At 54.3% G+C, this 12,757-nt stretch overlaps 1 protein-coding gene across 1 annotated transcript; it reads right to left on the bottom strand.

Annotated features, from left to right (window-relative positions):
• Positions 1 to 1,274: 1,274 nt before the first annotated feature.
• On the bottom strand, positions 1,275 to 11,419 carry ALOX15B (arachidonate 15-lipoxygenase type B). Its single transcript, XM_002826992.4, has 14 exons — positions 11,200 to 11,419; positions 10,896 to 11,115; positions 10,519 to 10,600; positions 8,021 to 8,143; positions 7,628 to 7,731; positions 5,410 to 5,582; positions 5,027 to 5,173; positions 4,725 to 4,928; positions 3,653 to 3,739; positions 3,330 to 3,499; positions 3,027 to 3,148; positions 2,747 to 2,847; positions 2,496 to 2,666; positions 1,275 to 2,025 (listed from the first exon to the last, which is right to left on the bottom strand). Exons 1-14 carry the CDS (start codon positions 11,344 to 11,346, stop codon positions 1,846 to 1,848), a joined length of 2,031 nt encoding a protein of 676 aa, XP_002827038.3. The 5' UTR covers positions 11,347 to 11,419; the 3' UTR covers positions 1,275 to 1,845.
• Between the last annotated feature and the right edge of the window lie 1,338 nt (positions 11,420 to 12,757).

The raw sequence follows: 12,757 nt of genomic DNA, 5'->3' as shown, positions 1-12,757 counted from the left end.
GAAGAAACCACAGAGATGAGGTGGTCTTCTTACAACATTAGAGCAAAGCAACATGGTATCAGCAAGTTCACCTGGATTTTTTTTTTTTTTTTTTTTTTGAGACAGAGTCTCTCCCTGTCACTCAGGCTGGAATACAGCAGCATGATCTCGGCTCACTGCAACCTCTGCCTCCTGGGTTGAAGCGATTCTCCTGCCACAGCCTCCTAAATAGCTGGGATTACAGGCGCCTGCTACCAAGCCCGGCTAGTTTTTGTACTTTTAGTAGAGATGGGGTTTTGCCATGTTGGCCAGGATGGTCTTTAACTCCTGGCCTCAAGTTATTCGCCCGCCTCAGCCTCCCAAAGTGCTGGGATTACAGGTGTGAGCCACCACACCCGAACTCACCTGGATTATTTGATTAAGGTGATGTCCACCAGGTGTCTCCACTGGAGTTTTTTTTTTTTTTTAAAGGACACTTTTTTACCTTAGTGGATGCTCACTGAATATGAGCCAGAAAAAAAAGAAAAACAGAATGAAAGAATGTGTATGAAATATTGTAATTCCATCAGTGAAGATGAAATCTAGCAGCAAAGTATGATTAGAGATACGATAATGTTTTCTGATTCTCTGGAAACGAAACCTGCCTTATAACGTACAAGTCTTTAACTTTAGGGGACGTTTTTAAGAAAGTATCATAGGCACTGCCTGTGCCGACTGGGCAGTGTGTCCTCATTCTGCCTGGCTCCCAGTGACCCTTTTTCAGTGTTTTGTTCATTTTAAAGCTGAGACAGTAGGTCACAATCAACCTCTTGGGCATTTATTTTCATTTTTGTTTTTCTGAGACGGAGTCTCACTCTGTCACCCAAGCTGGAGTGCGGTGGGCATGATCTGGGCTCACTGCAACCTCTGCCTCCCAGGTTCAAGTGGTTCTCCTATCTCAGCCTTCCAAGTTGCTGTGATTACAGGTGTGTGCCACCACGCCTAGCTAATTTTTGTATTTTGGGTAGAAACGGGGTTTCACCACATTGGCCAGGCTGGTCTTGAACTCCTGACCTCAGGTGATCTGCCCACCTTGACCTCCCAAGGTGCTGGGATTACAGGTGTGAGCCACTGAGCCTGGCCTTGTTTTTTTTTTTTTGTTTTTTTAATAGAAACGGGGTCTTGCTCTGTTACCTGGGCTGGAGTGCCGTGGTACAATCATAACTCACTGCAGCCTCAAACTCCTGGGCTCAAGCAGTCCTCCCACCTCAGCTTCTCGAGTAGTTAGGACCACAGCCACACACCACCAGGCCCAATTTGTTTTTTAATTTTTATTTTTTGGTAGAGGTGGAGTCTCGCTATGTTGTCCAGGCTGGACTTGAACTTCTGACCTCAAATGATTCTCCCGCCTCCATCTCCCAAAGTGCTGGGATTACGGGCATGAGCCACTGTGCCCAGTCTCTTTGGCAGCCACTTCTTGGTGGTTGTCCTTGAGTTGGGTGACCATAAGGTCCAATCAGTGGAGGCTAGTGGGCCCCGGGGCAGGATTATGTGCTTCCCCCCATGGCTATAAAATGCAAAACAAAACCAACTAGCAAAACCCTCAAGGTGGGCTCTGCAGGCACTTTGAGGCTTGGAGCCTCCAAAAGGCTCAGTGGTTCTGTCCTGAGACTCTGTTCTTGGTGGGTTTGTTGCTTTCTCTGTTTTGATTTTGTTTCTGTTTTTGTGTGTGTGTATGGTGGTGGGGGTGAGTTACACAGAGTCTGGTTGTCCCAGGAGAGGCACATTGGGGCCTGTTTTTTCTGAGGAGTCCTTTTCTCTGGGTGCCAGCTATCCTAGAGCGATGTGGTCAAAGGGATATCATCTGGGCCTGTGTTCCCCTGGGATTTAGATGGAGACGCTGTTCTCGATGAGGGGAGGGTCTAGGTAGGTGTAGGGCAGCACCAGGCCCCGGTTCCGCTCCTGAATGACCCTCGAGATCTGGGCCAGGCGGCTCTGGAAGGCGGCGATGCTCCGCCGAGGGGCCTCTTCTGTGAAGTGCTCATCCGGATAGGTGCCCAGGGGCCTCTGAGGACCCACCACAGGGTTGGGTGAGGTGGCTGCTGAGGTCCTGCATCCCAGACTCCCGGTCCCCACTATCTGAGCAGCTGCGACTTACCTTAGCCAGCTCTGGCCCTAGCCCCCAAGCGTGGGACCTGAAGTAGCCCTCGATGGGGCCCGATCCATGTCCCTCCTCTTAAACAGATATCCACGTAAAGCTTATCTGCAGGAAGCTTTTGGGGAATGAAAGCTCAATTCGGAATTTCCAAGGAGCATAACTACATGTTCCCCTTGCTACTGAGAGTGGCTCTGCATCATCGCATTTGGCCATTTGACCTTCACTGTGAAATGTCCAAGGCTCATGTGTCCCATTGGAGGGTCAGTGGGGCAAAGCGACCCACTACCTGATGGCAGGGTTGGGTGTGGGCCAGCAGGGTAAACATCACACCCTCTCTTACCCCAATTTGGCCCAGCCTGCCTCCCAGCCCCACACTCACTCGGTCTCCAGGCTCCTTGCTCAGCAACCAGAGAGCCAGGATGACATCACATGTGGCATTGACGGGCGGGAGGGTGGCTATGAAGCCCTCGCGTGTTGCCAGGCCTTTGGAGGTGGGTGGTGGCAGCTGCATGCTGGGTGGCAGGTTGGGCATCCAAGCACAGGAGTCAAACTGAAAGCCGAGAGGGCAGAATGAGGCTGAGGAGCTGGGTCACCTCCAGCCTGCCACCCCGGGCGCTGGCCTTTCCTCACCTGCCCTGCACTGACAGCCGCATGCTTGGCTGAGCAGGTGAATATCACCATGGTGACATACCGCACCAGGGCTTCCCGGGTCTCCAGTGAGGAGGGTATACCTGCAAGGAGAGCTAGGCTGGGATGGGGCTTCCAGGGACTTGAGGACCCTGCTGCGGAGGCTTGAGGGTGAGCCTTGAGGGTGGGGGGCACGGGGATGCGGTCACTCAAATGCGCGCTCTGCAGGGGGTGGGGGACATGGGGACGGGCTCACTCAGCCTGAGGGCTGAGGTCCCTGTACCTGAGCTCTCCTGGTTTAGGAAGCCCTTGGAGAAGATCTCTCTGACCCAGGCCTGGAGCTCTCTGTCATCTTGGACAGTCTCATCACTTGGGTAGTAGATACCGATGATTTCAGAGACAAAGCTGCAATGCATCCAGGTTCAGGTCCAGCCTCCAACCCCGACCCGCTCTGAGGAATGCCTCTGCTTAGCGTCATGAATGTCTGGCCCTCCTCCTCAACGTGAGCCTCCCTGGGGCCTCAGTCTCCTTTCCTGTCTTCTCGCGTCGCCAACCAACCCTCGGCTCCCCAGGGACGGCCCCTCACCGTTCCACTGCACCCCAGATCTGCATCCCATCATCACGGTAGTAGTAGCCTGGGATGTCTTCAACTCCTCGGGTCCGGATATCCTCAGGCAGACACAGGAGAGAATAGTTCAGCTGCTTCATGTTCCTCTGTATCAGCTCAGAGAAGCCTTCAATGCCGATGCCTGTGGACTGAGAGACAGGACTCTTGGGTCCTACAGACCTTGCTCCAGAAAGCAGGAGGTAGCACTGGTGTCGGGGAGACGGGCCACTCCTACCCCAGGACCTCAAATTTCTCACATTGAAGGAGTGGCCTGCCCACTCCCTCCCCAACACAGCTCTCACCCTGTCTACCACCTGCCCCGGCACGATAAGCAGCTCCCGGGCAAGCGTATTGATGTGCAGGGTGTATCGGGTGTGCGGGATCAGCAGCTGCACGGCAGGAAAACGGCAGAGCTGGGGGAGGCCCGGGTCTTTCTGACCCCAGACCTTCCCCCACAAAGGCACCAGTCCTGCAAGTCACTTGGAAAGAAGCAACAGGAATGAGAGGAGGCAGCCTGGGACAGGGATCTGAGCCCTGGAGTTCCTGCTGGGCTCCACCAGCAGCTTGTTCTGGGAGCTCAGGCGTGCTCCTTCCTCTCCCTGAGCCTCAGGTTATTTTGTCAAATGTGGGTGCTGATGTGGCTGAGCCCTGTGTCTTCCGGCTCTGGCATCCTGTGATTTCCTAGTCCCTAGGCAGGGAAGGCACTAGGAAAACCAGGGCCTGTGGGCCTGGCAATGTGGAGCCGTCCACCAGAGCCCACTTCTGAGCGCCAGGCCCCAGAAGCTGCAGATAGTCAGAAATAACCAGCTAGGATGGAAGAGCACAGAGTAGGGCCCGCATCCAGGACCCAGGAGACGTCTAGAAGGATCAGAGAATCTGAGCGGCGGCTGTGGGTGGACCCTGGGAGGGAGCCATCCTGCCCTTCACAGAGGAGATGCCTCGAATCCATGCCGTCTGAAAGCTAGCAGGGTCTAGGAAGCCTACAGAACCCACCCTAGAGCACAGGGGCCTCCCACCCAGCCCTCCCCCACCCCAGAAGTATCTGCAGAAAACTTGTCGGTCTCTCAAAGCCATGTTCACACTTTGGCACCTGCCAGCCTCAGGTCCTTCCCCTTCTTAAGATTTGGGCTTCTATGATGGCTGTTAATGCTGTCTGATCTCCCTTAAGAAGGGAGCTTCTCCGGGGTACCGCATTTATCTTACTCAGGGCCTGCTGGAGAGCAGGCTCCCAGGGGAGTTGTGCCAGGAGATGCTGCTGAAGCGGACTGGGGCTCTGCATCCCAGCTTGCATGGATAGGGCCATGTGAGGAAAGGCTGCTTAGAAGAGGTACAGAGGCATGGGCACAGGCTGGGCCACGTTGTCAAGCCACTGACCTTGAAGAGAGGGTGGCAGTGGGGCAGCTGGCGCAGGGTAGCCAGGGTGAAGACCTCAGGCAGCAGGTGTGAGTGCAGCAGGTGCGTGAGGGCCTCATGGAAGGAGAACTCGGCATTGCGCACCCAGGTTTTGGCCAGTAACCAGTCCCACTTGTCGTCAGTGGGCAGAAAGATGGGGCTGTTGGGGCCAGGGGTCTGGCTGAGCTGGGGGGAGGCAGGTGGGGAGAGAGGCAGCCATGAGTGTCTGCCAACCATTCTCCTGACCCTCCTCCCCGCTGCCCTGCCCCTGCCTGACTGCAGACCTGGATGGCGAGAGGCAGCAGCGGCCCGCAGCCTGGGCTCTGGTATAGCAGGGTCATTGGGGCCGCAGAGAACTGAGGCTTCCCATTAATGACATTGGTCTGGATGCCAGAGAGGATGCCGTGATCCACCAAGAACAGGGAGCCCTTCTGCAGAAGAAAGGAGAGCTGGGGCTACCACCTGGTTTTCTAAATGAAGGGGGTGCAGTGGTAGAAGGGAGAGGATTCAGGGCTGGGAGAGGAGTGTGTTTCAGGAGGGTGTGCTCGGCACGCAGCACGCGGTAGGTCCCTAACAAATGTGAGTGTGCCCCTCTGTCTCCAGTAGGGGATGGGTGCGAAGGCACTGAGATGGGACTGTGCAGAGCCCAGATCCCTGCACCCCTCACCTCTAGCTCAGCCTGCAGGCTGGTCCCAGGACCCAACACTGAGGCCACCATGGCATCAGTGACGGGGAAGTTCTTTGGGAGGTAGTGACAGCGGCGGATCAGGACAGGGTTGAGACCATTCAGGAACTGGGAGGCGAAGAAGGCATCCTCCTGCCAGTGCTCAAATGCGTGCTCTGCAGGGGGTGGGGGACACGGGGACAGGGTCACTCAAATGCATGCTCTGCAGGGGGTGGGGGACACAGGGACAGGGTCACTCAAATGCATGCTCTGCAGGGGGTGGGGGACACGGGGACAGGGTCACTCAAATGCATGCTCTGCAGGGGGTGGGGGACACAGGGACAGGGTCACTCAAATGCATGCTCTGCAGGGGGCGGGGGACACGGGGACGGGGTCACTCCAGCTCCCACAGGCCTCTGCCTAATGTTCACAGTGGGTCCTCAGGGTTACCTCCCCTGCCCCTTGTCTTCAGTCACTGCCTCTTCATCCAATAGCAAATCATAGTCCCCAGCCCATCCATCCCAGTGTCTGCCTGACACTCGCCCTGAATAACTCACTAGCCTCAAATGCAACATGTTGGAGACCAAATACATATTATTCCTACAGCTCAGGTCAGTCCCATTGCCTGATATTTGGGAAATGGCAGCTCCATCCCCCACCCAGTTGCCTACAGAGGAGACTGGGGACCCTTTCTTTTTCTTTTCTTTCCCCCGCCTTTTTTTTTTTTTTTGAGACAGGCTGTGTCGCTGTGTTGCCCAGGCTGGAGTCCAGTGACGCGACCTCAGCTCACTGCAACCTCTGCCTCCTGGGTTCAACCGATCCTTTTGCCTCAGCGTCCCAAGTAGCTGGGATTACAGGCACATGCCAGCATGCCTGGCTAATTTTTGTATTTTTGGTAGAGACAGGGTTTCTCTATGTTGCTCAGACTGGTGTCGAACTCCTGGGCTCAAGCGATCTGTCTGCCTCAGCTTCCTCCTTTTCCTTTTTCCTTTCCTTTCCCTTCCTTCCTTCCTCCCTCTCTCCCCCCCCCCCCCCCCTTCCTCTCTTTACAGGGTCTGACTGTCTTGCCTGGGCTGGAATGCAGTGGGGCTATCTTGGCTCAGTGCAACCTCCATCTCCCAGGCTTAAGCAATTCTCAGGCCTCAGCCTCCTGAGTAGCTGGGACTACAGGCCCATGCCACCACACCTGGCTAAGTTTTGTATTTTTAGTAGAGATGGGATTTTGCCATGTTGGCCAGCCTGGTCTCAAACTCCTGACCTCATGCAATCCACCTACCTTGGCCTTCCAAAGTGCTGGGATTACAGGTGTGAGCACCACGCCCAGCCGGAGCCTGGGGACCTCTCTTGGCAGTATCCCCCACATGTCAAATCCCATTGATTCTCCATCCTGAGTACCTCTCGGTCCACCCATCCTCTCCATTGCATTGCCACTGCCTTGCTGAGGCCACCATCCTCTGGTGACCACGGCCAGAGCCTCATAGCAGGTTCTCATAGTCTCTTGCCCCCCTAGCAGTGCACAGTGACCACATTATTCCCCTGTTGGCAACCAGTCAAGCACTGGGCCGAGGAAGTCCTGCCATGGCCGACACAGTCCTGTGCGACCCCTGTGCACCTTCCTGCTCCTTCTCTCGCCCTCCTTCTCTTGCTCATTACACTTTGACCACAGTGGTGTTTTCTTTCCTCCAAAGGTGGCTGATCCTTTTCTCTTCAGGGCCTTCACACTCACTGTTCCCCGAACTGCTCTCTGCCCCCAAGGCCCATCCTTGGCACTGCTAAGGCCTACTGAACTTCGAGGTCTCAGCATAGTTCACCCCCTCGGGACAGCTTTCCTGGGGCCCTCTCCAGGGTATGACAGGTGCCCCCTTTACACACTCACTGGATCCAATGAGCATGTTTCACAGTGAAATGAATTATTTGATTTTGAGTCTAATTAACACCAACTGGCCTGCTCAACTGTGAGCCCCGTGAAGAACCATGTAGCCCCTAACCCGGTGTCTGATATGTAGCAGCTCAACAAATGTCTGTTGGATTAGAAGGCGTTAGAAGGTCAGGGATCCCCTCCGTCCATATTCTCTTTTGTCTCTGTGGGGAAAAGTAAGGTCTAGCAAGGGCCTGCTCAGGGTTACATAGCAAATTGGTGCTTGGCTTTCTGAGACTCTGGGCAGCCACAGGAGTTGATGCCCCAAGAAAGAGGTCAGGATCCCTGGCCCAAGCTCCTCACCAGCTCCTGGGGTCCTCCGGAAGTTGAAGATCCTTTTCATCTCGTTCAGACTCCTCCAGAGCCCCTTACGGTCCAGCAACCCCTTGATTTTCATCTCTGCAAAACTGCCAGGGGATGTGAGTGGTGGGGAGTGGGGAGGAGGCCCTGGGAGACCCTTCCCTGTCAGCCAGCCTTATGCCTCTTGGGATCCTGAACCAGCCTCCGGGCCCAAGGTAGTCACCACCCCTAAGGTAGCTATTGCTCTGTGGGATTGGTAGTGGGTAGGAGGCTGTTTCCTGGGTAGGACTATGTGACTCATATCACTGAGGGTGGGGGAACTGACTAGCGGAGGGCAGAAGGCAGGGGTCATAGGGCATCTGAGGCCCAGGGGCAGGGAAGGGTGGGCATCCTCACGCAGAGCCAGCCTGTAGATAAAAGTTGGCATTCTTGGCTGTGGAGTATTTGATATTGAGGTCCAAGTCTTCCACTGTCTTTTCATCCAGGCAGTGAGGCCAGCCTGGGTTGTAAGCCTTCCACCTGGAGGGTAGAGAGGGAAGGTGGTCAGCAAGAGGCCTCAAGGAGCCTCTTCGCTAGGGCAGATGGAGTGGCAGTCCCCTTGGGGGGGCCTGGTCAGAGCCAGACCCTTTCAGCCAAGAGGGCCCTCCTGGGATCTGCCCTTCCATTCCACCCAAGGAGGCTGCAAGGGAGCTGCCATTTTCCCACAGTGAGATGGCTCCCCTGGTCAAGGGTGATTGGTCCAGAGTTGAGCACCTGACTAGAGCTGGGCCAATCAGAGTCCTTTCCAGGGAATTTGCCATTGGGGCTGAGCCAGAGAGGTGGTCTCTCTCTGGATATGTAGATTATAGCAGTAAACACAGACTGTTAGTTATGGCCATTTTCCACTGGGTGGACAATTCCTGCCTGTGTTTCTGTAAGTGCCTCTGTGTCTGGCCGACAAACTTTTTTTCTGCCTGCTAGTTGGAGTTAGCTTTTGTTCTTGCAACTATAGAAGTCCCGACTAACACAGAGGCATCTTGTAGAGGCGAGACTATCCTAGGACAGGGGCTGCACAGAAGATTTAAGTTGCCTTTGGTAGGTGTCCCATAGAGAGGCACTTCAGCCTTCATAGTTTAGGGGGAGCCGCCTGAGGCATCTCTAAATTCTATTCTCAAACAAGCAACACAGCCAAAGACCTTCCAGGGAAATGGTAAATTCATGTATCTGCAAACTTGATGACCCCTAGCCAATCATGCTCTCACTCATTCGTTCTTTGATTCATTCAAAACTTGCTTTTGGGTTTGAGCTTTCAACTTCAAAGAAAAATTTGCAATTAAAGTACACTGCCACCAGGTGGTGGCCAAACCCTTCCTCTCAGACTTGAATCCCTCTCACATAGAGATCTTGGTTAAATGCAGATTCTGATTTCTAACAGGCTCCCAGGCAATGCTGTTGCAATGGATCTGAGACCTCACTGTACCTCTTATAAGAGCCTAGAGTGTTGGAACAGCGTTAACTGAAAGACAGGAACAACAGCAAGAGCACACATTTGTGCAAGACTTAGCAGCTGACCACCTACATTCTTAACCATTTTCTCATTTGTTCCTCCTAACCCAAACGAGATTGGTATTCTTAGTTTCTTTTACAGAAGAAAATAAGAACTGAAGAGATGAAAAAATTGGTCTAAGATCTCACAGCTCGTTTTGGCAGGGCCTAGGCTGACCCTGGGTCTCCATGGACACAGTAGACCTCAATGTCTATTCCCTTTCTTGGGGCTGTTGCTGCCAGATTTGGTGCAATGGCTTCCTTAGGGGTGGAATTCATGACACATGGAGAATTACCAGGAACGAAATGAGCCTGTGGCTGCTCTGATCCCAGAGACCAGGAGCAAAAGCCTGCAGCCCAGGCTTTAGATAGCAGATGAGCTGGCTGGATCAAGATCTTTTGAAAATCTGCTCCTGAATGCAGTTCCTGGCTTTGTGCCAAGGGAATCCTCACTAGCGGCCCCAACTCCTCTGCTATCTCCAAGTCCCAGTTTTCCCCTGTGACCTCCAATGCTGAGCCCAGAGCACAGAGAGAGCCCCCATCTCACCCCTTGCTAGCCCTGGAGGGTGAGTTTCCTGGGGCTTGAGGGGCGTGTTTCTGGCTCTACTCAGATTTCTGGGAGGATACAACAAGCCGATGCATGAAAAAGTCCCAGGGCAAGGAAGACACCAGCAAAGGTAAGGCATTTAAAGCACTTTCTTTCTTTCTTTCTTTTCTTTCTTTCTTTCTTTCTTTCTTTCTTTCTTTCTTTCTCTTTCTCTCTTTCTCTCTTTCCTTCCTTCCTTTCTTTTTTTTTTTTTTTTTTTGAGATGGAGTTTTGCTCTGTCGCCCATGCTGGAGTGCAATGGTGTGATCGGCTCACTGCAACCTCCATCACCCGGGTTCAAGCTATTCTTCTGCCTCAGCTTCCCACGTAGCGAGATTACTTCCCACGTAGCCCACCACCCCGCCCAGCTGATTTTTGTATTTTTAGTAGAGATGGGGTTTCGCCCTGTTGGCCAGGCTGGTCTCGAACTCCCGACCTCCGGTGATCCGCCTCCCTTGGCCTCCCAAAGTGCTGAGATTACAGGTGTGAGCCACCATGGCACCTGGCCCTAGAGCAGTGTTTTTCAAACATCAGTGGCCACCAGAGTCATCTAGAAGGCTTGTCAAAACAAAAATTCCCGCTCTCCACCCTCAGTGACCTAGTAGGTTGGAGGTGGCCTGAGAATTTGCATTTCTAATACGTTCCTGTAGATGCTGCTGATCCCAGGAGCAGCTTTGATAGGAGAGGTGGAGGCAGGGGCTTTTAATCTCTGTCATGACCAGGACACTCAAGCTGCCCCTCATCCTTTGGGCACACCCTCCCCCATCAGTAACCCCCTCCTCACTGGTACATCCCCTGCCGGGCCTGAAGCTCCTCCTGGCGCTGTTGCTGGAGCACAGGGTGGTGGTCTGCCTGGGACACCTTGGCTGTGGGAGAAGGGGTGTAGGTTGGGGCGGGGAGAGAAACTCACCATCACTACCACCAGCCACACAGTCTCCACGATTGCTACCCTCTACTAGGTCCCCTCCTCCCATAAGTACAGTTTCTCCTACACCAGGCTGCCACCTCCCCCTCCCCAAGGCCCCGCCGTCCCTCTCCTCTGCCCGCTACTCTGTGGCCACACCAGCTCACCTCTCCATTTCACCTGCTCTTCTCCCCAACCCCCAGTCCCCTACCCCTTCCTGTGCTCCCCCTGCAGCCCCAGCCCGGCCAGCCCCTCACCTGTCCCGTTCTGCAGCACCAGGCTCCCTGCCCCCTCCAGCCACTGGTAGCAGGGGAAGAGGAGGTGGCCGCCCCGCGGCGGTGTCAGCTGAAACCAGCGGCAGAACCAGGCATCCGGGGCCAGGGGCCCCAGTAGGGGCAGTGCTGGGGGCGCCTTGTGCACGCGCAGCAGCAGCACTTGGCCTACGTCCTCCGGGAGCGTCACCTGGAAGTCCTCCTCCTGAGGGGAGGTTAAGTTTGCGTCAGGCCGGACCCTCCTGCTCGCCCCCTTCACCTCCACCCCTACCCACTCCCGCGCACTCACAGCGCCCGCAGTGAACTCCTTGCCGAGATTGTCCAGGGGCAGTGGGGGGCTCTCTCCCCGGGTCCCCACGATGCTGACAGACACTTTGTCCCATGTGCCAGCCCCGAAGGCTTCCCCGGTGGACACCCTGACCCTGAACTCGGCCATGCTGCCAGCCTAAGTCCAGCTCTCTACTGCGCACAGGGCTGCAGAGCTGGGCTCCCCGCTGGGACACGCCTGGTTATTGCCCCTGGTTATTGCCACTGACTCCAAGCCCAGTGGACTCCTCTAAAAATCACATCCGTTTCAGGGCGGGGAGGGGCGGGGCGGAGAGGCTGGAACATGCAACTAAGGTGGGGGTGGGCGGGGGATTGACAGCGCTGGGAACAGGAGGGACTAAGAATACCCTGAGGTTTGGGGAACGGGGCCTTTCAGTGACGGCGCCAGGCCAGAGAGCCCAGAGTTGGGACCCAGTTGGGGTGGGGGTAGATTTGTGCCCACCACGTCTGTTTGTTTTCCTTCTTAGCCTTAGAAGTCTATGCAGAAATATCACCCCATTTCCCACAACTCTTCTTGTGCCTGCGTTCATTATTTTTAAAAATTATTTATTTATTTATTTTTGAGACAGAGGCTCGCTCTGTCGCCAGACTGGAGTACAGCAGCGCGATGTCGGCTCACTGCAACCTCCTCCTCCTGGGTTCAAGCGATTCTCCTACCTCAGCCTTCCCAGTAGCTGAGACTACAGGCGCGCGCCACCACGCCCAGCTAATTTTTGTATTTTAGTAGAGACGGGGTTCCACCATGTAGGCCAGGATGATCTTGATCTCTTGACCTCATGATCCGCCTGCCTCGGCCTCCCAAAGTGCTGGGATTACAGGCGTGAGCCACCGCGCCTGGCCTACATTCATTATTTTATTTCATTCAATAATTAATGTTCAGAACTACCTCTGTGCCAGGTGCTATGCTCACTGCTGTGGATAAAGGCCCAGGCAAGACCTAGTGCTTGCTCTCATGGAGATTAAAAATCAAGTGTGAGGCGGGGCACAGTTGCTGGCCAACATGGTGAAACCCCATCTCTACTAAAAATACAAAAAAATTAGCCAAGTGTGGTGGCTGGCACCTGTAGTCCCAGCTACTCAGGAGGCTGAGGCAGGAGAATAGCTTGAACCTGGAAGGCGGAGGTTTCAGTGAGCTGAAATTGTGCCATTGCACTCCAGCATGGGCGACAGAGCAAATCTCTGTCAAAAAAAAAAACAAGTGTGAGAGAAAATAAGTAAACCAACACATAATTTCAGATGATAATAAGTGCAATGAAGGAAATGAAACAGACTAATGTGAAGGAGTGAGAAGCAGAGGTGGGAAGGGAGGCCCTCAGAGCCTCAGAGGAGGTGAAAGGATCTGTCTGGGGAACAGAGTTTTGTGCAGAGGAAACTGTTCCTGAAGAGGCCCTGCAGTTAGGAAAAGCTTGACTTGTTGGAGGAGGGAAAGGCAAGAGTGCAGTGAGGGAGGGATTTGGGGGAGAGATGTCAAGGGGAAGTTATGGATTTGGGCTTTGGGGGAATAACATAACAGATTTGGG

Source organism: Pongo abelii, chromosome 19 (assembly GCF_028885655.2).
Source record: "Pongo abelii isolate AG06213 chromosome 19, NHGRI_mPonAbe1-v2.0_pri, whole genome shotgun sequence".
NCBI classification, from domain to species: domain Eukaryota; kingdom Metazoa; phylum Chordata; class Mammalia; order Primates; family Hominidae; genus Pongo; species Pongo abelii.
Note: the sequence above shows the minus strand (reverse complement) of the source record. Positions and strands in the feature narration are given on the sequence as shown.